General features: G+C 38.7%; 1 protein-coding gene across 2 annotated transcripts; it reads left to right on the top strand.

Annotated features, from left to right (window-relative positions):
- Positions 1-3861: 3861 nt before the first annotated feature.
- On the top strand, positions 3862-23903 carry ex (expanded). Of its 2 annotated transcripts, XM_068295743.1 has the most exons (7): positions 3862-5000; positions 13044-13181; positions 13259-13410; positions 18094-18173; positions 18242-19619; positions 21252-21791; positions 21852-23903. In XM_068295743.1, exons 2-7 carry the CDS (start codon positions 13090-13092, stop codon positions 22523-22525), a joined length of 2916 nt encoding a protein of 971 aa, XP_068151844.1. In that variant the 5' UTR covers positions 3862-5000; positions 13044-13089; the 3' UTR covers positions 22526-23903. The 2 variants fall into 2 exon arrangements, with proteins under 2 accessions (XP_068151844.1, XP_068151843.1); XM_068295742.1 differs by having other exon boundaries at positions 18242-21791; positions 21852-23901.
- The last annotated feature ends 154 nt before the right edge of the window (positions 23904-24057 follow it).

Here is a 24057-nt window from a genome sequence, read left to right as displayed (position 1 = left end):
TAAGGCTGTAACAGATCTTAAAAAGGACTTCAAGCCCCAAACTAGGGTCCAAATTGTTCGCAACTACCTCCGGAAGATCAATTCAAAAGATTCCAGTCGAAGAAAGCCTCCACTTTTGAACGCTAGACATAATGCCAATCGCCTTAAGTTGGTCAAAGATCATGAGAATTGGCTTGTCCAAAACTGGAGGAACGTACAATGGACTGATGAAAATAAAATTGTAAAATATCGTAGAAAAGGCTATAGACCATACGTCTGGCGTCCACAGAACCTGGAATTCAACTCCAAATTCACCCTAGAGTCTAGAATCAGTGTCATTGGTATGGGGCTGTTAGTCTTATTATGGTGTCGGTCACATATCAGTCCACAAATCGATTATGGATCAGCAAGTTCATGTAAATATCTTATAGACGGTGTTGCCACTATACGCTGAGGATAATATACAGCTAATATGACCCTTTCAACAGGACATCAGCCCAAAGCACACCAGTAAGAAAGCCAGGAAGTGGTGCTCAGCGAATTATCTGAATTTAATTGAGTGGCTGGGACAGTCACCAGACCAAAATCTCATTGAAAATCTTTGGTCTGATATTAAAAAAGCAGTTGCTGTTTCATTACCAACAAAAATTGAGAAGTTTTGGGAAGTAATCCAGAAGTCCTGGGCAAAAATAACGGTCAAATGCTGTCAAGACCTGGTTGACTCAATACCAGGACGATGTGCTGCGGTTATTGCCAATAAGGGCAATGCAACAAAGTATAAAGTTTATTATTTAATACTATTTTTAATATCTGATCATAACTTGTTAATGAATTTTGTTTTTTTCTGTTATTTTTTAATTTTGAGTAAATATTTGAAAAGTGGTGCTATTTTTAGTTTCGGGTATTTTTTGAGTATATCAAGGTTTTTTGTAAAAATCTTTGAAAACGTTGGATTTTGATAGAATTTTTTTTCTGCTTCCATTAGTAGAAAGTATTTTACGTTCAAAAACGTATTTACATGTTCCTAGAACCTTAATATAAGCCTAGGAATCCTTTGAACACATTACCTCAGCAAGTGGTGCTATTATTAAGTTCGCAACTGTATACGTATGTACTACGATTGAGCCGGGCGATGAAGCGTAACGAAAACACACCACCATCCACACACACACAGATACACAACACTTATTCAATAAATTCCAGGCCTTCAATATCATCATCGTCGTCATCATCATCATCATCATCAACAACTTTTCGGGGCAGCAAATCGACGCAAGTCGAGGAATTCTTTCTTTTTGAATAGAGCAAGAGAGAAAGAGTAGAGCAACCCAGAGAGATAGAGAGAGAGAGAGAATCTTGGAGCTCTCGATCACTCTTGCATGGTTCAGGCGGCTGTCAAAATTGCGCGCCAATTTCAACCAGTCCACCAGCGAGCCACAAAAATCGACTTCAAGGAATTACATTAAAAAAAAAAAAAAAAACTTTAAAACTTCGGCCTCGACCAGGCCCAGGCCCAGGCGGAGGCTGCCCAGGTTTCCCAGCCCAAAAAATCAAAAACCAACCCATACACAATGTTGACCAAGATCGTCTAAAGCGCCCAAAAGGTAGTCTACAGGAACAACACACCAAGAACAACAACAACAACAACCGGTCTTAAAGACCAACCGATCGTCCAAAACGACCATCCAAGCAAAGTCGAATGAACAACGCATAGCAAATACACTCGAAGAAATCGAAGCCCAGATATTCCCATCAATCCCCCAACTCCCTCTACTTCCTTCAGCTCCACCACCAGCCTCCTCATCTCCTTTCCCCCACCAGCCATGAACAAGTTGCGACCCCGCGACCCGCACAAAAGAACGTGCTGAGTTCTCCAACATTTCGACCAACTGCAGCAACTTCAGCTCCGATCTCCATCTCCATCTCTTGGGGCGTGTGTGTGCCGCATATTTGAGAAAAAATTTACAAAAAAAAAAAAAAAAAGAAAAAAAATTATTGGACAGTGTTTTTTTTTTTTTTTTTCATTTTTTTCACGTGCACTGAAATTTCAATACACTACAAAACTGTTTAACATTTAACCAGCTACTTTTGGGCTCTTTTAACTAATTTAAAATTAATTTAGAATTAAACACCGATCAAGAATATAGGTTTCCATATCGGATTTCGTTTCCTTGCCGATGCTTTTCATCTTTTCTGTAAGTGTATAGGAAGAGGGGACTTTACGAAAAACAAAAAAGAATTAAGATTGAAACAGAGAGGAAAAGAGAGTGGACAGGGAGGAATGAGAGGAGGGCTGGCGAGCGATTCCAAAAAGAATCCAGCAAATCAAGCTCACATTTTGCTAAGGAATGTGCCCAAGTGACGATATCGTAGCAGCAGCAGAATGTTAGGAGAGACAGCCACAGAGCGCGGAGCTTAACATGTTTGTTTTTCGCTTACAGCAAATGGCCAATAGACGAGTAACCAGGTCTTTAATATTAGCCCCCAAAATCAAGGGATTATGGATTCATAACTTTGTTAGTTATATTTCAAGTTGACGTCTTCTTAATTGAAGATAAGCTTATATTTTTTTCGACACGTTTTAGATACTTTAAAATCAAAGCTTTCGTAATCTTTCTTTCAAAAAGTTTTGTCTTTTCCTTTTATCAAACAAATGAATTGATTTATTATGATGGACTTTGCAATATTCAATCGAAAGTTGAGTCATTTTGGTAGTTTTTTGACTCATATCAGTATGATTGGCTTTCGACAAAATGTCTAGCAAATAGAATAGTTTGTCATTCGATTAGGTATTCTTATCGGTATTATCTGTTGGACTATACCACACCACAACCTAAAAGAGTCAGGATTATTGGCGATTCGGATCTAGGATTAGCAAAGATTTTTAGCACGGAAAATTCGGCAGCTCCCCAGGAAGCAAAGAGTACTAAGGGAAACCTTTTTTTTTGAATAGTCGAGTCTGGGACTCCAATAGCTCCTCCTTTCCCCTGCATAGAGAATTAATACACCATTTAAGGACTTTATATATTTTTAGTAAATTGTTTAAAATTTTAATCAATTTGATGATCGTTCGACTCTTCTTTCTTTTAGACAAAGAGCATAAATAAAAATTCGCATAGGTCTTGTTGGTATTTTCATTTCTTTCTGGATGGATTCTACCAAATAGTTTCCTCCCTGTTACCTGAGATAAAACATTGGAATTCCTACACACACATAGACAAACACTCAGACAATCATTTTAAAGTTAGCTACTGGTTATACTTGGATATATATTTTTATTTAGTTTTACTATTTACCTAGCAGTTTTTCATTTTCGGAGTTTTGTATCTTTTGGCGAACCAAGTGGCTCTCCCTAACCAAACATACAAAGATACACATGCATACATACTAAGTATCTACATACATATGTAGATAGATGCATACATATGAGTGTGCGTGTGTGTGTGTGTTTGGATAGAATGGTTAGGTTCTGGTATAGCTAGCAACCAAAATTCTTTGCCAGCAACTTCAACCTGGCCGACCACCGACTACTACTACCCAACACGAATAAGATACAAAACGATCAATTGTGAGGCGATCACAGAGAGCGAGAGAGAAAGACAATGATAGTGAGAGAGCGAGAAAAGGAGAGAGACAGAGAGAGAGAGAGAGGGTTGGAGTCTCTCTCCCACTTATCAAGACTGTCGCATTCCAATCTTTAAATCTCAGTGGGAGATACTCATACAAGTGCATTTCAGTGGTTGCTCTCTCTCTCTCTCTCTGTCTCTAGCTCTGTCTCTGCTGAGACGACTTCGACGAGATCGAAACCAGTTGAAAATTTTTACTCAGTTTTATACATTTTTTTTCCAGCTCTGGACTTAGTTTGATTTCTGTAGCTGAACGAAGCGGTTCAACTTCAAGCCGAAAAAAAAAACAAGAAATACACATAAAAAAGCATAACAGTCTAAAAGAGAGAAAAAGCAGAGTGTTGTGTGTGCCGCGCGGTTGGAGATACAGATACACACACACACTCAGAAGCGCGCACATACACATGCATGTACATAGTATCTGATATTCAAACGGAGCCCCATTTTTTGTATGTGTTTGAGTTTGTGCTCGTTCGTTTGTCGTGTAACTCTTTTATTTTTTTTGTTGTATTTTTTGGGGAGATTGTCTTTGCGCGGATTCGAATTGAGTGTTGTGTGTGTGTGCATGTGTGTGTTTGTTGGCATTGGATTACAAGAGCTGCAAATATACATAAATCCCCCCATTTAACCACATAAATACATATATACTTCAATAAGTAGTTGTTTTTCTGGCCGATATACAAATTTTCGGAGTGCTCCCAGACATCAAGAAAACCTAAAAGAAAAAGCTAAAGCAAAAACCAAAAAAACTAACTTAAAAAACAACAACAACAAAACGAGGAAAAAAGAGCGAGCCCCAAACCAACTACTACAACAGAAAGTTGCGACGACGACGTCGACGTCGACAACCTAGCAAACGGCATTCTTTTGTGCAACAACAACATCACTGAGGCTCTGGCTCGCTCTCTACCTCTGTCTCTCCTGCTAAGCGCTCTCTCTCTCTCTCTCGCGCGCGCGTGAATTTGTGTCTGTGTTTCTTAGTGTCTGTGTGTGTGAATTTTTTGATTAAAACGCGCTCTTTCTTTTTGCGCCCACTCACCGAAAACAACAACGTTGTTCGGAATGCGGCCTGATCGCCGTCACAACGCGCTTTGAAGAGGTCAGGCAACAATAACAACAACGACAACAACAACTACAAAAAATAAAACCACAACACCAGCAGCAGCAGCAACAACAACAAAACAAAATATTGTTTACTGTTATATATCGATATAGAAAATAGTATGAAAACTATCTACTAATTCTTGTGGATTACGCGATCAGTAAGCAACAACAGCAATCATTAACGGAAATGCCGACACCAGCAATAACAACAACAACAACAGCAACCAAATTTGCAACAACTGCAGCAACAGCAACATCATTTGTTGTTGTCTTCAGCAGCAGTGCATAAAGGTAAAAGTAAATTGCGCGAGTCTAAAGGGGTGGAAGGGAATTATCGCATCATTTCTTAGGAATTTTAATGACCATGTCATAAAAATATACTCCATATACGAAACGAAACCGCTTTTCTTATCAACAATACAAACACACTCACTTACTGGAGAGGGAGACATAAAAAACAATTTGCCCAATTGTCACCAACAATCGATCAAATTGTGAAATTAAGTCCATTCACTCAAAAGCTTCTTTAAATTTATTTCCATTTTGTCAATGGAAAACTGAAAACTGTGTGGCAAATCGATGAAAGTACCCAAATGCATCAGTTCTATAAATATTTCATGAGAAATTCCTTGAAAAAAAGACAGGTTTACTTTAAGGTCTAGTATTATGACAAGAGTGATAAGAAACTATATTCAATGGGGTTTTTTTGCTTAGTTCCTGAAATCTATTTTTCAAAATAGTTTGTTAATCTTTTTGTTGGTAGATGTGGACATGCCAAAAAAACCAATAGATTCATTTAAAAATTTCTCACAACACAAAACAGGTGTTCCGCGAAAAGCCGTTAATTGTCAAGACTTTTCTTATTAAAAAATTTGTGAAAAGTTTTGGGATTAATTTAAAACAGAACCTAACATAAGTATCACTAATTAGAACTCAATTTTGATTGTTATCTAATATTTTTAGAAATTTCCCTAAGTAAGAAGATTAAATAACTGAACCCAAATGCATCGTATATGAGGATTAGAGCCATAAGTCCTTAACATAGGGACTTTGGTCTTGAAAATCAAAATAATTTGGAAAATTTGTCAATTTAAAAAGGGGGAAAAAAGAAATTAAACAATTTAACATTTTGAGAAACTGTTTTAGGTTTTAAGAATAAATTTGTCCATGTGAGAAGAAAAAAAACCCAATCTTAAGAAACTCTACTGATGATCTAAGTAAATACTAGAAAGCTAAGCTTGACTACATTATGACGTTTTCGATTTTTAAACTGTGCTCTGAACTTTCGGCTCCTAAGAAACTAAAGAAATTTTCGGATTTTTGTCCAATTCAAATTCTGAATTTTGTATGCAATTTATTTGTCACTTATTAACACTGATGTTTTTTTGGACTAGGGAAGAAAGGGAATTAAATTACCAATCAAATAATATATTTTTCATTAAAATTGGATAGTTTTATTTATAAAGCTGAGTTTAGCCATCTAAGACACATTTCTTACTCTCAAAAAATCGTTGCCAAAAACATTTTTGAATAAAACAAAACCTATTAAGCTTAGTCTCTATATAGATACTTTTTGAGCGATTAAATGAAAACAAATAATTTTACAGTACTTAACATTTCCGATTGGAAGTCGTTAAAAAAAAAAAAAACAGAACGTTTAGTAACAACGATCATTATGCAAGCAGTTTATTTATTTTTAATTTTTTTTTTTGAGGTCTACTGAATTTAAAGCTTAATCAGCTGAATTAAACCATCAGATCAGACGTAGACAGGTGTTTAGTTAAATGGCCAATTGCGGCGTCTGAAATTGAGCGCCGCAGTGCACATCAATTAAATGGAAATTGTATATGGCAATGATGACGACAATAATGATAATGATTTACATATGTATGTATGTATGTATGTAGTATGTGGTTCCATAAGCAACCCACAAAACAGTCGTTTCTCATTCTCTGTTTATTTTTGAAGTATTAAATTGCCCCCGCCCCCTCTGCCACCACCACCCCAAACCATCTCATATGAAATGTAAATCAGCTACAAAAAGATAAATAAATAAGCAGAAACACACGTTAAACGTTTTGTAGTTTTGTTATTTTTCTTGTTTTTATTTTTCAACGGTAAAACAGTTAAATGATTTTGCCACCGCAATCAAGTCGATCGATATGAGTAACTGTATCTGCCATCTTTATACAGATATATGTATATGTATATATGTATATCTGCGGTTTCTATATCTACATTCATACTACTTATTGGCGTTCACACTTGACCTCCGGCAATGAGTTTTGCATTGAAACCGACAGATAATTTCGTTAACATAAACGACAACAAAACAACAAAAAAATAAAGTAAAAATTCCTGCGCATACATATTTTTATAAGCAATTAAAATGTACAACAAATTAAACAATGTTTTTGTTTTTTAATTTTTGAATGACAATCATCGTCATCGTCACTTGAGTTGTTGAGCCAAGTCGAGGGCCGTGTCTCAATTATATCCCCCCTTAAAGGCATTCATTCAATGGCCTTAGCTTTTAAAGTACATATGCCTACAAAAATAAGAAAGAAAAAAAAACTAACAGGGAAAGAGAAACAGATAGCTATAGACGAGACATGGAGTGAAGCCAACTCGACTAGGCAAACGCCCTATTGGGGAGTATAGGAAGGGTTAAATACCCTGTTCACCTGTACTCTTTGAGTTAGGTCTAAACTTTGACTTTAGATGTCTCCTTGATATACCCAGAACAGAATTGTTGGAATTCGTCCCAGCAGACCAATCTTTGTATGTCTTACACGTTTTATCAGATTATTTTACTGTTTAAAGAATTCCTGTAATCTCATTTAACTCTAGGATGGCCTGGGACTCCGTCTCGTACGTTAGATTTGTATTAGGCAGAGTAGCTAGCTTATTGTTAGATTTTACATGGTTAATCTAGCTAAAAACTCATTCTATTTCTGCATTTGACCATGACAACGATGGAACTTCATAGCTAAAATAATCGATGGTTACCTATCGACTTATTATGAAGATTTACTTCTTCCAAAACTTTGTTATGTCCCTTATGTTTTTCCACTTGACTTTTGTAAGACTGACAATAAGTCTTGAAATTGGCGCTCAATTTGTCAAAGTTGACTCTAATAATTCGTTGATACCATTTTTTTTAGGCCGCGAACAACACAAACCTAAAACATGTCTTAGACTAGATGTGGAAAATAAAAAGCAACGAAATCGAGATGTTTTATGAAATTATACCCATATAATTTCCCGATCTAAACATATAACATTAGTAATATATAGTAGTGACTAGAGATTTTGATTTTCCATTTAGATCAGATTGGTTTTACTTCTCTCTAATGTCTTTTCACACCAATTTTCCTTCTAAGTGACACTTAAGACCAGCAGAGACTGTCTGATTTTCCAACATTCCCATCATAATGGGATGCCTTAAAGGGTATCACACATAGTTTCGCACGCCTTCACATTTCGGCATGCGGCACACGTTGCGGCTGTTGCGGCTCTGTTTGCTCAGTGCTCTCATTGCGGAGGCCATTGCCTAGTTAGGTGTGCCAACCCAAGCGTTTGGAAGACGTGTGTGTGTGTGTGTCGCTTCTTCTTCTTCTTCAATTGGGGGACATTTCGCGCATTTAAACACAACACTAAATTGTTTGGCATAACTGACACAGAAAGAAATAACAGCAACAACAGCAATAACTTTTCTCCTCGACTTTGATTTTGTGTGTGTTTGTCAAGAGAACGCCAAGTTATTTAAAGTCAATTTTTTTCTTTCGGTTGGTTGAGTTCATAATCGGCATAATAATTTGAATGTATATACCCTAATGCAGGTGGTTTATGGGCTATTTAGAAAAAGTTATTATACTCTGCTCTGTTTTGATCGACTACATATGAATCTATCGAATTGAATCAATGCTATAAGCCACGCCCAGAATATATGTACATACATATCGTAGAATGAATTAAGAGGAGATCTTGTGAATTAAAAGCGTGTGAAAATGACATGGTTTTTTTTTTATCAAACGTTTTTCCAACAATTTCCCCCCAACATTCACTCATTCATTCAGTATTTCCTTTATTTTTCTTTTGCCATTCTAAACGTAATTGAAAATAAGCGCAAATACAAAAAAAAAGAGGAAAAATTACCGCTCATCGTCGTCGTCGTCGACATCGAGTGCTGGTTGCCACTCATCATTACACAGTTCTCTGAGCTGGATGTGATCTAACAACAAACACTTTCAATAGAATTCGAATCCAGTTCAACTTCAGAGAGCCACACCAAGTTGTTTGGACCAAGTTTAAGTGGTCCCAACGATCGATCGATCCATACTATCTTGTGTGTGTGTGTGTGTGTCTTTGGTGGGGTATTAACATTTTGTGATAACGTTTGCAAAACAAGAGACCTCAATTATCAAATGTTTGGCATATTCTGGTATAGTTATTGAAATAATTACTGTAATTATACATACATACTGTATTTTCCTTTGCAATTACCATTTAGAAAATAAGTTGTATAACCTGTTACATTTTGATGAGATTGTTCCTCGAAAAAAGAAAAGCAAAGTAATTGAACTTAAATAAGTTATTTTATATCTATGACTTACAATTTTGCTATGTTTATTTGTCCGCATATATAGTAATACATATATTTATATGTATGTGTGTATGTATATAGTAGGTAGACAAACTGATTCTATGCAAGATTATTCGCATTCCAATTGGAGACCCATATGGAATTATTTCATTACTGATTCGTTAAGCATTTCAATCGACTGAGCGCGGTTGAAGCATTTAGCGTCAGTTGCCCCCTGCTCTCTCTCTCTCCCTCTTCCCCCTCTGGCATGATCTGCCATGCCGTGCGGCAATATTCGATTGTTGTTGGTTGACAAACACACACACACACACACACACATATATATACACGCCCCGAATGAGCTCAGTGCAATGGCATGTAGTTGACAGAACGGCGAACTGTGCGAACTTGGTTCGATTGGCCTGGTGGGGTGGTGGTGGGGACAGTCGTAATAATTTTTTTTCTTGCTGTCGCTGCACAACGTGGCGTATGCGCAATATCGTTCGAGCAACTCTAATTGTAAGTCGCAATCGCTTAGCCTGCACAAAAATATATGCATACTTTTGTTGCCTTGCGTCAGAGTGTTAGAAAGAGACAGGGAAAACCAGAGCAAGAGATAGTTTGGGAGTTATTCACACCCTTTGGCTGCTTGTTGGGGGCCACAAGGAATTCCTAGATTTTCTTTTAGGAAGTAAAAGTAACTCGCTCCTTAGTTCTTATTAGAAAAATTTAAAAGAAAACTACAAAAAATTTGACTTAACATCAAATAAAACAAAATAAGGAAGTCGTAGAAGATTTTAGAAAGTTTTGAATTGGATCTTACAGTCTGTAATAAACTAATTTTCTTCTTTACTTTGTTACTTTTTTTTTGAAATTTATAATTTATTTTTCTAACTAGTTTTTAGTTTTCCATTATTTTTATAATTTATTTTCCCTCGTTTCTTAGTTTCTGTAATGGACTATTTTATCTTCATTGCTTTGTTAATTGTTATATAAATGTCTCTATCACATATTTCTAATCATTTCTGAATATTTATAAAGATTATAGAAAGTTCTTTCGAATTTTTTTAAACTGTGAATTTAATAAAAATTGTCCGGATTTTGTCTTGTTTTCATGAATTTATTTGATTTTTTTTTCTAATTTTTAATTTTTAGACATTTAGTTTAGATATTATAAAGAAAATTGTTAAATCTTTCAGCTATTTTCTGATTTTTTTTTGTTAGTTATCCATAACTTTCAATAATTATCCAAAAAGACTTGCATTTTTAAGAGAATTTTCATTACTTTTCCGTTTAAATGTCAATGCCAACAAATTTAATTAGCATTTCGTGCTAGATTATCAATTACTTTTGCTAATAAGAAATGCATTACAAAAGTAGTTAATTAAGCATAACTCTTATGAATTTAGTTCAAGGTTAGTTGCTTTTTTTTTTTGCATACAAAAAAAAAGGTGCATGAACTTCTTTAATGCAAAAAATATTTTTGCATTTCGTTATATGTATTTCTCGCTCTTGGCTGGTAATCCAACACTCCAGTTGGAGTGGCATAAGCAAAAGTATTTATTGCCATTGCTGCTAATTGCTGATTAGCGTGTCTGTTAGCCGCATTTTTTAATTGCACAATCCCCGGGCGAATTCCTCCCACCGATTCGCCTACTTCTCTGCTCCTGCTGCCTCTTTATCTTCTACTTCTCTTGTTGTTGTTGTTGACTTTCATAATTAGCAATTTTCTTTTTCTTTCGTTTTGTTCGTCCATTTGCCATTGGAATGCGAATAATTTGCTATGATTGGAAATTGTTAAATGCTTTTAATTTGTTTGCATTTCAAATTAAAAATTACAAAACAAAGAAAGAAATAAGAATCGTCTGAAGCTTTAATACCCTGCCAAATGTTTAATTATTACCATTCGATCAATAACTTAAATTGGATTTGTATATAAGAATCTTTTACTTTACTTTTAGCTTGAATATTTCGTTAAACTTTCACTCGGTCAGTTAACTTCTTTGACAGTTTGGTGATTAAATGAAGTTTGCCTCTCTTTGCATAGAGTATAAGAAACAGTTGCTAGCCGGTAAATTCACATAAATAGAACAGAAATATGTCAGTCTGTCCTCTGTCTGATTTGTATATTAATTTCTGACTCATTTCAAGTAAACCAGATCGCCCACTAACTGACTTACAAGTGTTTCTTTTGGATCATAATGTCGATTATATAATATGGCAAAAGAAAAAAAGTGATTAAATGCTTAAGCATGATCTTTTCCCCTTTTTTTTTCCTTTTGCGCCTTAAACATTTTTGAAAAGAAATTAATTAGTTTATAGAAATTTGGAATTTCATGCATAATCATGAGATGAACCTTGATTAGAATATGGGGAGGGGGGCAGGTCGAATCGTTCAACGTTTTTAGAGTGATTCAGAAAGTATTTAATTTCACTAAGCTAAGAGCTAAGAATGAAAGTGTGAAAAATTTTAAAGAAACGACAAAAGGATCGACCATATAAGCGTCGATATCTCAAGCCTTTTTAAGTTTGCATAGTTGGAATTGTTTAATCTGTTCAGGATTCTGAATCATTCTGGCTTGAACCATTCTTCGGATCGGCTTATTTATAATTACCCCTCTACATATTCTTAGTGTGTGTGGTTTCTAATTTATGTCAAATGTGTGCGAGAGCTTTGATTGATGATCAACTTTTGGAAACGGCGTTTTTTTTTTTTGTTTGGTTTTTGGGGCTGGATCGTACATTTGTATTTATTCTGCCGACGACTCTCTGAATAAATTTATGGAACGTTGAAATTTATTAGACACACACACACACACAGACACACGTTATAGACATATAGAAAATGCGCCAATATTGAAATTTATGCGTAGACAACGAAGAGTTGGGAGTTTGAGATTCGTTTCGATTTGATTTTAATTTATGCATAAAATGCTTTTCTTTCATCACGACGAGGCGAGTTTTGAGTTTGTTTTTTCTGTTTTTCTCTTCTTTTTATTTTATTATTTTGGAATGGGAAAGGGGGTGGGGGGAACTTTCTTTAACTGAATTTTAATAAATTTTATGCTTATGTGCAAGGGAGATAGAAACATAGCCACGCACGCACTCCTAATCAAGTTTGTCGCCTAAGTCTTTCGTTATTGATTGGTGAAATTGTCTGGGGCGGATCTAGCGGCATCAAAAATAAAAACGATGTAAAAACCGAAAACTTTTAACTTAGAGATTACAAAAACGATAGCTAATGTGATCTAGTTGTTCTATGACCACATTTTTGGTTCCTCATTAGCAGCAAATTCCCATTCAAATTAATAGCAATTTGTTTTTAAGTTAATTTTTTGATTATCTAATCTATGCAGGAAATAGTTTTATCGGGCTAAAGGCCATATTAAGAAAGTTAGTGAACACGTTTTCAATAAAAGTATGTATATCCTTTATTAGAGCCAGAATTTCAAATACTTTTAGCAGCAGTGACGAAACCATATGGAAGAATACAAGAGAAGTTTTCTCTTCTCATAACAATATAACTGTCAAAATGTGGTTATATAAGATCGATTTCCCTTCAAAACTGAACAATTGCATCTCTTAAAATCTGTATCTCGATCAACAAGTCTATGATCTATTCATCTTTCTCTTTGCCTTTTAGACTTTTAAAGAATTTTAGAAAATAATACACCTGAAGGGGCATCCTAGTACAAAATATTTCGAAATATTTTAATAATATTATTCTATTCTGTTTTTGTTTATTATAGCAACAGCATTTCGAACGCTCGTGCTGTCTATGGAAAATGATGCAGCATGCGAGCATTTTGTACCGTCAGCGCGCCCCTGGAAGTATGCGCGTCCACAGCCGAGCAACTGTCACCCGGCTCCCGTTTCCTGGCCCTAAGGTGAGAATGAATTGCAATAGATCGTCTATTTGTTTAATGTGTTTTAAACAATTCTCTTTTTGTTATTTTTTTTATAGGCTTTTAAGCCATCAGCAACAGCAGCCGAAAACTCTGTACTTCCTAGTCGATGCAAAGAGTCGAGTCCGAGAGGTTTATACGCAGACATGTCTGCATTTTGCCACACAGGGCATGCTGGACACCGAACTGTTCGGTCTGGCTGTGCTCATAGGTGAGTTACTTACAAAAATATAAAAAAAAACAGAAAAAAGAAAAAAAATGCCAGCGATAAGGCATGAAAAATACAACTAATAAACATAAACCAGTCTTTTTAAAAGCTGCTCATCATCATCATCAGCCTCCATCCTCTATTCTCCTTCTGACCAAGAACTCTGCCAAAACACATAAAAATACCAAACATACACACACAGACACACACACACACACACACATACGAACACATTCACATGCTTGCAACCGACAAGAAATGGCACAACAACAAAAATAAAATAAAAAAAGAAAAACAGGCAAAGCGAACAAACAATTTCAGGCAAACCAGGAACAGCATAATGATGATGATGGGAGAGGGAATGGTTTTTCGGTGTGGAGAGATTTGGGGCGGGAAAGAGGGGAGGTAGGAGAACAGACACAAGACGCGTGTTCAGTAATTCAGGTAGCCGTCGCGCGTTGCATTAACACAAACGAATCGAACGATGTTGATGTTGGAGGATCTTGGCCTGGGCCAGGTTAAGAGCAGACAACAACAACAACAACGACAGAAACAGAGACTGAGACGTCGCCTTGTCGTTTCGTGGTCGTCGTGGTCTTCCAGCGTCCTCCATAAACACAAACACGTACACACAGGGAATAAGATAGAGATGGTAAGGCCATGTGAGAGACAAGGACAGATGATCCAGCCAATAGAATAAAAAGGAATATTTTGATCTGATTATAAACGAATTCGAAATACTCTATTTCTCCTAACACCACAAGCAGCGCATAAATTTCAAGCAAACCCTCCTCAAATATTTCGAGAAAACTATCAATTCTATATAATTAATGACATTGAAAATTTACCACAATTTTCAAGTCCTTCATATGATAAATTTGGTTTAACTTGCTATGCCATTAGAGTGTAGAAGAACCAACAAACCAGCAGGAACATTATTTTAGCCAATCTGGTTTGGAGCAACAATTTCGTGGGCACAGAAAGAGACGCAGGCGGGAGCAAGAGTATAAAGGGAGGAGGAAGTTGCCACAACATCTTCAGTAAAGAATTTGGTATGCAGAAGTTTTTTTTCCTTCTCCCCATATCCCTCTCTCTCCCTCTACCTCTTTGTGTGTGTGTGTGTGTGATTCTTTCTCCCGAAGGCCAATGCTATGGCAATTGGCAGTTTGCATTTTGTGTTGTTTGCTTCGCAAGGATTTTTGCCAATGTCAGTCAGAATATTTCTGTATTTGTATTTGTGTGTGTGTGTGTGTGTGCGTATGTGTGTTGGTGTCCATGACCGGCATACGGTTGAGCTGGTACTTTACAGCTCTTAACATAGGCGTAGGCAGAAGGGCACTATACTCTATGACCTTTAAGGAATTCCAATCATTTTTCAAAAGTTCGAAGATAATTATTCATTTTTCAATTACTTTCACATTACTTATACACTCAGTTAGTATATGGACTAGAAAATATAAAGATATTACCTTCAATTCGAAACCTTTGTACGAGTGACGGCTGAATAGCTCTCTTTCGAAACTTATCAAGTTTAGTTACATCAAAATAACTTTGCTAATTACTGCGGAACTACCACAAGTTCACGCTAAAACTAGTTTGGAATTATAACCAAATTAAACGGACGAACCCGAGTTTATGTAACATTCTGCAGACAAAATTTCGAAACTTTTCAGTTCATAAATTTATTTTCTATCCTTTTTTCCCCTATTTTGGTATAGACCCATGACCTTCTATATATAACTCTACGCTGTCATTCTTAGGGCATTTCATGCTAAACGGAAATCGAGAAAAGAATGCCGAACCTTTTGAATAAGGGAAAATTTTCGTTGTTGTTCCTTTTTAATGTCAAAAAGAAAAAAAAATAGTTAAAAAAGTTTGTTGCTTAAGTCTTTTGTTTGAGTTTGGTCCTTGTTGTTGAATTCGGTCTTATTTTTTGCGGCACAATTTTCGTTTTGCCGTTTTGTCTTTTGGTGTCCTTGTTTGTCTCAATTTTTATGATCAATAAATTTCATTTTTATGCAAATTACAGTTTAAACAAGGAGGAGGCTGGAGTAGAAGGAGGAGACAGAGAAGGTGGTCAGTTCTCAAAAGACCAATTTGGCAACATTGTCAGCTCTCGTCTGCCCGTCTGCCAGTCTGCTGTCTGTGGTGAGACGGTAGGAGATGGGCTTGGTCACTTCTCCACCTCCAACTGTTCCATGCTGCACTTACTCCACCTCCAGTTGGATGTCTGTGTATGTGTGTGTGTGTTTTTTTTTTTCTTTTCTGTTGGGTGTTATTTTTAGCTGTCTTGCATTTCTCAGATTCCAGTGCCGCATTCCATTGACAGAATCAACCTTTTGTTGTTGCATCCCCCTCACTCCTACATCTCTTGCCATCATCCTCTTCAATTTTTCCAGCTGCTTGTTGTAGATTGTAGTTATAATCTGTAGACCAGCATTTTCTTTTCCATTTAATGTTAATGGCTCATAATCATTATTATATGGCTTTGGCTTGTTCGGCCTCGACCGAGGCTGAGTTTGCCTCTGCTCTGGCCTGCCTCCTCTACCCCTTCCTCTTGGGTTTTCTAAAGTTTCTGCTGCTGCTGCTGCGTGCATCTGATAACATCGGAAATTAAAATTCTTTTGGTTTATGTTTTTTTTTTTTGTTCTCCTTTTTCTTCCTTCTTTTTTTCTACTTCTTCTTTCCTTCTCTCCGGCCAGTTTTTGATACTCAACACATACACATGCATTTGTCTCTTAAGTTGTTACCCTATAACCATATTGGGGTCGATTGATTTTAACATCAGATACAAGGCAATTGTTGTTTAGTAAAAAGGATAAGATATCCTAAACTTAGCATCTTTTATTATTATAAATTGGGCTATGTATAATCTTTTTCGAAATCTCTATTTCTCTGATTATTTCTAGTCTTAGGGTATTTGACTAGTCGTATGGATTAACTCTGGCTCACACGGCAGCATTCTTACGTTTTTTTTGTTCTTTCTTTCTTCCTTCTTTTTTTTTTTTGTTGTATGTTTTTTTTTTTTTTTTTTTTGGGTTATTATGGCGTATGGCGTGCCAACTCAAACCTTTTGGAAAATAAATCTGAATCTGAAGAATGCCATGGCATTGGCGCAGCTGTCTTGTCTGACCAGGCAGGCAGTCAGGCAAAAGGCCCTGGACTTGAAAACTCGGACCAACTCTTCAGACACTGTAAATTCCTTGGCTTGATGAGCCTTGGCGAGCCTTCCACTTCCACTTCTTCTCTGTTGTGTGCTGTGCTGTGTTCTTCATCTGCTTCGTTTGAGGCTGTAATTTGTGTGTTGCATGTGTTTCAAATTGAAGATTTATTTGTGCCCCCTCCCGACCGTCCGCCTTCACCGTAACCCTTGCCACTCCACCTCCTTCCCGTTCCTTGTGCGTGCGTGTTAATTGTAAGCGCTGAGGAATGCGATGGAAAATATGTTAATTATTAGGTATGTGCCGCTGGGCCCAGGCAAAAACTGGGAGGAAGCCAACAGCAGCCAGCAGACAGAAAGAGTCAAAGAGATAGATATATAGAGGTTGCGTGAGGATTTCATTGGTAGGAACAACTCACACCTGCTGCAGCTCTTCTAAAAGACAGAGAGAGAGAGAGAGAGGCACAACGAAAAGATGTTTTCGGTCCATATGAACTCAAGAAATTTGTATGCAAAGTTTTTAGCTGCCTACCTGTTGCTACTCCTCCTCCTCCTTCTCCTGCTGGTTCACCTTCTACCACTCTTCCTCCTCTTTTCCCAGTCTCCTCGGTCGTCATTGATAGGCACTTATTATTATGATATTGTTGCTGCTGCTTCTCATAATTATTATTATTTTTTATCTTCCACTGCTTCTGCTCTTCTTCTCCATCATCATCATCATCATCATGATCATGATCGTCTTCATTTCATATGCAGGAATTCCAATTTCTCGTTCGATAAAGTGTGTGTTGATTTTGTTGTTGTTTGTTGCCCTTGGGGGCCCTCGACTTCAATTCGCCTCTTCTCTCGTCTGACAGTCGACAGTCTGACGTGTCGTCATCATTATCATCACGATCACCACAATCATCATCTCGTTCATCATGATGTTCATTTTGTTTTTTTTTTTTTGTTATTCGTTGCTGTTTTGGCTTGTTTATTGCCTGACAAACTGACAGAAAGAAATCCAAGCCCAAGCCCAAGTCCGAGGCTGGAAGATAGCCGAAAAGTTCATTTAAAATTTTGATTAGTTTGCGACCTTGGGCTATAGACATATGGGATTTGTAAAGAATTTCTTAGTTCCACAACCAGGTCCTTAGATGAGACTCATATGGCTCAGGAGGTGTCCGATCCAATTTCCTCCAGGAGTTTATTTAGTTAAATTAAAGATTTTTTGAAAATCGGCCGAGCATTTGGCAGATTTACTAGTTGGGTATGTATATACATAGCAGATGAAGATGTCTTGATCCTCTAAGAGTCCCTCCTTGAATCCGACCATTCAATTCAAAATGTTTTTATTTATGTGACATATGTATATAGTTGGTAGACAATAAGGTTTACCAGCTAATTACAGCTAGTTAATAATTCAGAGAGACTCATTAACTCAGAGCTACGTTTTTAGCTCTATAAACCAAATAATTTAAGGAATCCTTCATAAGTTCTAAATCGAGCGTAACAGTAATCTCTCAATTCTCTTAAATTATTTGCAGATGGCGAGTACATGTTTGCAGATCCCGAGAGCAAGCTCTCAAAATATGGTCCAAAAAGTTGGCGTTCATCGCACACACATGTAAGTAATAGAGATCAATCAATTATTTGATCCTTTTCTAACTCTTGACTCTTTGTTCTATTTGTTAGGGTCTGGATGCCAATGGACGACCACTCTTGGAACTACACTTTCGTGTGCAGTTCTATATCGAGAGTCCCTTAATGCTGAAAGATGAGACATCCCGACATAATTATTATCTACAACTGAGGCATAATGTACTGCAACGTGAGCTACCCCGGGCAGATCAGTCAGATCAGGCTTTAGTCTTTCTGGCTGGTCTAGCCTTGCAGGCGGATTTGGGTGATGCTCCAGCCATGGAGGATGTGGTAGGGGGTGTTAGAGGTGGTCTAACAGAGGCAGAACATTTGGCAAACGCAACAACAACTACCTTGCCAAAGATTAGCAAACGTTTAAGCAGTGCCAACGAACGTATGCTTAGATTATCCACCTATGTGGCCTCTACCTCTGCCAATGGGAACTCAAGCTCTGTGACCACCACCAGCAATAAGAGAGATAAGGAAAGGAATTTAGCTACATCCAATGCAGATTACTTCCGCATTGAGGACTACTTGCCCTTATCACTCCATACGGCATGGGCGAGAAGTGCTTTAAGAGCCTGCCACCGGGAACATCAAGGTCTGGACTCAGCTAAAGCGGAACTTCTCTATATACAGCAGGCCTGTAGCCTCCATGAGACCATCAATGCCCACACATTTCGCATGCGGTTGCTGAAAAGTGAGCAAGGAGCGGGCAGTTCATGGTTTGTTGTCTATGCGAAGGGTGTAAAGATACTGGGCGGTGGACAGTCACAGACGGATGCCTCAACTTCTTCCTCAAGTGCTGCAACTTCATGCGCCGCCACTTTTCTATGGCCAAATATCACCAAGTTATCGTTCGAACGTAAGAAGTTTGAAATACGTTCGGGTGAAAGTCGCATCATTCTCTATTCGACATCCGATGAGAAGAATAAATTGTTATTAACTCTCTGCAAGGACACCCATCAGTGGAGCATGAAGCTGGCGGCGCGTCTCAAGGAGGTTAGCAAACGCAAGGAGGAAGAGGAGGCGGAATCGCAACGTCTGCATGCCAGCTATGCCTGTTCCCGGAGTCTTCTGATGCCGTATAAGAGTAAAAACGAGCAGAGGATATCGGTTATATCCAGCACTAGTTCGAATACTACTTCTGGGATAGTTAGTGATCGCGTTCATTCCGAAGATGAGTTGGAAATAATGATCAATACACCGCCAGCTCCATTGGCAGCGCCATCTACGGAAAGTTTAGCATTGGCACATCTGCTCGATCGCGATCGTCCAAGTAGTGTGAGCAGGCAAACCTCATCGGTGGGTCAAATGTCAATAGAAGAGCAACAGAGAACCAATGATTCCTCCACAACTGAGGCATCAGCAATAGCCACCACCACGATGACAACGACGACGCCATCTCCTACTTTAGCAACAGCAGCAGCAGGTACAACAACAGATTCACCTAGTTCCCAGCACAATATTGGCTCCCAGTGTTCTTCTACCTGTAGTACAGTAGTGGTTACCTCACCGCCGCCTCCCTCCCAAGCCATTACTAACCACAATAGTTCATCCACCTCCTCGACAAACTCAGCAGTTGCGGTCACCGCCATTCACTCAACCTCATCCAGCTTGGAGCTCGGTTTCAGTCACACCCCACAAAATTCAGCCCTAAGTGAGACCCATATTGAGGAAGAAGATGCGGCAAGTGTTTCGGGTGTGTCAGGTGTTTACACCTTGGCTCATGGAGCTGCCCTTACCGAAACTTCGGGTGTATATACCATGCATAGCAGCGAATTGACAGGCCAATCATCAGAATTGGCCGAATCCGAGCGTGGATCTTCATCGCACTATGCCCCAGCCGCTACGGTTAATGTAGCCGTTGTGGGTAAAAGAACCTTGCAAGACCAGAGACAAAGGTCACGTCCTGGTGGTGGAGGTGTTATGAGTAGCAGTGAGTTCCGTTTACGTTCGGATTCCAATATCAGCACGAGCAGTTCCTTTCGCGGCGATGGCAGTGATCCCACGGATAATAAGCATTCCTTACTCTCCGCCGAGGAGCTAACCAATTTGATAGTAGGACGCGGAACATATCCCTCGAGGCAAACCGTCTCCAGTTCCCTGCATTCCGATTGCGATTATGTCACAATGCCGCAACAAGATCAATCCGATGATCAGGAGGTGGCAAAAGGAATGCCACCGGCCCCGCCGCCACCATACAGTGCCAGACATGAGACGACAGGTTTGTGTGGTCCACCTATTTCAACACCACACCCACCACCACCGCCTCCGCCACACAAGCAGCAGGAGGTTCAGGTGATACCGAATGCTGAACCTAAGGTACCATCGCCAGCCGCTTTGCCTGCGCTGCGTCGTCGGCGAGATCCACCGCCCTATGCCAATTCCATGAAGCCCAGACCCACTTCCCTGATATCAGTCACGTCCAATTCGACAACTCCCATTGGAGCGGCAGGCTCGATGAGTTCACTGAAATCAACGGAAGAGATCACTGCGCGTTTCATAACGACACGTCCACAGATTAGTATATTGAAGGCCCACACCAGTCTTTTGCCAGATGGAGCAAAGCCCAGTTATGCCGCCCCCAATCCACCCAGTCATTGCTCTTCCTCGGCAGCATCTTGCAGTGGATCCATATGCTCGCATCACCAGTTTACTCCACTTTCCCAGCAATCGCTGCATTCCAACTCCAACTATGCGGGAGGATCGCAAGCGTCGCTGCATCATCGTCATTCGGGATCGGCGGCAATAGGAATACCTATTGTACCCTATGGTTTGCATAAGAGCACGGCTTCACTGCATCATCATCATCCTCATCACCAGACGCCCCATCAGCATCAGCAGGCGTGTGTTCTGTTGCCCGTGATCAAACCGCGTCAATTCCTAGCTCCACCACCGCCGCCCCCAAGTTTGCCGCGTCAGCCACCACCGCCCCCGCCGCCAGCACACTCACATCCTCATCATCCGCACCATCATCTGGCAGGATTATATCGAAAGCAACTGGAACTATATCAACAGCAACTGTATAGCGATGTGGACTATGTCATTTATCCCATTCAAGATCCAGCCGTCAGTCAACAAGAATATCTAGATGCCAAACAGGGTTCCTTGTTAGCGGCCATGGCGGCTGCTGCCCCACCGCCACCCACACGTCATCCCTATCTGGCTATGCAAATGTCGCCGGCCATTTATCGGAGCACCCCTTATCTGCCTTTGGCCCTGTCTACCCATTCACGTTATGCCTCAACACAAAATCTATCGGACACTTATGTACAATTGCCGGGAACGGCGACATATTCCCCGCTCTATTCGCCCAGCATGGCCTCGCTGTGCTCTTCGTATGAGCCACCACCGCCACCGGCACCCACCCACCCAACCACTCAGATGCATCCCCACACACATTCGGCTATCGGAGTAAACGCTGCTTCTGCCTCTTTACACTTCTCACGATCACGATCAGATGATAATATTCTGAATTCGCTCGATTCGATGCCCATTAATAAGCAGGGAAAGCGTTTACCTCCGCCACCACCTCCACCGTATGTCAATAGGCGTCTCAAGAAGCCGCCTATGCCAATGCCAAGTGAGAAGCCACCGCCAAGTAAGTCAGAAATGTGACATTTTTCTTGCCAATTAATGCTAATTCCAATTCTAATTGCAGTTCCTCTAAAGCCCTTGACCAGCTCGAGCATGTTGGTGCCACGAAAACCACCCACTCTTAATCCACACCATGCCAATAGTCCCATCACCAAAACCTCAAGTGGAGCCCAATGGGCTGGCGAACGACCTAAGACAAATAACTTCGTTTTGGGTCTTAATGGTGGCGGATCAAGTGGCGGTGGTAGCAATGGCAGTGGACGAAATTGCAATAGCATTTTGGCCCAATTGCAGGCCTCAATGGCAGCCCAATCGGAGGCACAAGCTTTGGACATTGCCCTGCTCCGAGAGAAGAGTAAACATTTAGATTTACCCTTAATATCGGCGCTATGCAATGATCCATCACTGCTCAAGCAGACCAAGTTGAAGGTCACAACAACTGGCAACGGATCACCTGGAACGGGCTTAGGAGAGGCTACCAACAATAGTTCGACTATGACGACAGCAACATCGACGACGACAACGACGATGACTACGACGCCGACGACAAGATCGTCATCGCCGCCGCTGCCGCGTAAAAATCCTAGCATTAGTAGCCATCACAGGCATCCGCAGGATAAACTTCCGCCATTGCCTGTACAGCAGCTGGCCGAGGCCAATAACTATGTCATGGATCCCGCCGCCGTGCTGATGAATAATAAGCAACAGCACCACAAAAGCTACAACTCGCAAACCTAAACAAAGAGAAACCAGAAACGGAAACGGAAACACCAACAGAGCAACTGAGTCGGAACTGGAGGCCAAGTCACCTAAAAAAACAACACACTCTTTTCTCTAGTTTCAAATAATTGGGAAATTTTTGGAATTTTGTATTTGGATTTTTTGGGGTTTGCTAAAATGCATAGTGTGCGCTCTAAAGAATTCGATCACAGTGTTTCGGCTGGCTAGTAGAGAGACAGTTAGAGAGAGAGAGAGAGAGAGTGCAAAGGCCATTATCCTTCCAACCAATATCACACACATGAACCAGAGTCACAATTCACAAAACAATATCATGAGACAGACAAATAGGAACCTCAACATAATGCAGAACAGAACCCAGTCTAGTCACTTTAGGGAAAGGCATGTGGGATTTCGAGTGATCATTTTAATATCTTTTTTAAATACTCAAGTATAAAATACGAAAAGAACACACAACACACATAACTACAGAATATATAGTCTTAGAGAGAAGAGGCCCAGCCACGATAATGCGAATAACCTACATACATATGTACATACATATATAAAAACCTAATGATAACTAAACAACTTTGGAACACCAACAACGAAGTCTATTTTTTGATATTTAACACTTTGAAAGGGAATAATAGAGAATTTTTGTTATACAGGAATTTATCACACCTTTCACCCTTCTGCAAGGGTATATGAAACGAATGACGAACAAAAAGAAGGAAAGAAAACAAAAACTTACGCTGAAAACTAACTACTTCCGCCCAAACAACTGTGATTGATGTTTTTTTTAACATTACTATAATTAAATAATTTACTTTTAAACTAATGTTAGTCAAAACAAAAAAAAAAATGGTAAAAAAAACAAAGACAACGCACAAAAAAACTATGCATACCCATCAAGAATATATATACATATATATTCCATCGAAATCCATGCGAATACATTCATCTCCTAACGAATTGAAACTAAAGAATTTCAAGAGTGCATTTGTTTTGCCTAGGCTTGCCCCTAATCCGCTCCGCCCCCTCAGCACCCACCGTTTTCTGAATTTAGCGAGTTATAAATTGTTTATTAATCTATTTTTTTTTTTATTTTTATCACTTACCTTTTTTATTGTTTTTTCTTGTTCTCGTTTAACTTCACCTTCTGTGAGTGAGTGCAAAAAATAATTTGGTGTTTATTTTTTATTTCTTCACTATTTTCACTTTTAAATTTTTTATTTTATGCATAAATCACAAGAAAAGAAACCAAAACCAAAAAAAAAAAAATTAATGACTACATAAATTTGCGTAGATTTTTCTCGGTTTTAAAAGTCTATGGCTAAATTTTGTTAAATTTTTGGATACTAATTTTTTTTCTTTGTGATTTATTGAAAAAATGTAAAAAAAAAAATTTTGCCATATATCTTACACAATACATATATATATATATATATATATATATATATATCTATATACATATATTAAATAAACATATAATTTTAATTTATAAATTTACAACAAAAACAATTTAAATTGCAAGCATTTGTGTATACGAT

This window comes from Drosophila tropicalis, unplaced genomic scaffold (genome assembly GCF_018151085.1).
Source record: "Drosophila tropicalis isolate 14030-0801.00 unplaced genomic scaffold, ASM1815108v1 contig_845, whole genome shotgun sequence".
Lineage (NCBI taxonomy): Eukaryota > Metazoa > Arthropoda > Insecta > Diptera > Drosophilidae > Drosophila > Drosophila tropicalis.
This window is presented reverse-complemented; position numbering and strand designations above follow the sequence as displayed.

Excerpts from the sequence above, each read along its gene's own strand:
- ex (XM_068295742.1), top strand. The coding sequence starts at position 13,090 with ATGCGAGCATTTTGTACCGTCAGCGCGCCCCTGGAAGTATGCGCGTCC. Across the intron at positions 13,411-18,093 it reads CGGTCTGGCTGTGCTCATAG|ATGGCGAGTACATGTTTGCA; the intron begins GTGAGTTACTTA and ends AATTATTTGCAG. Across the intron at positions 18,174-18,241 it reads GGCGTTCATCGCACACACAT|GGTCTGGATGCCAATGGACG; the intron begins GTAAGTAATAGA and ends TCTATTTGTTAG.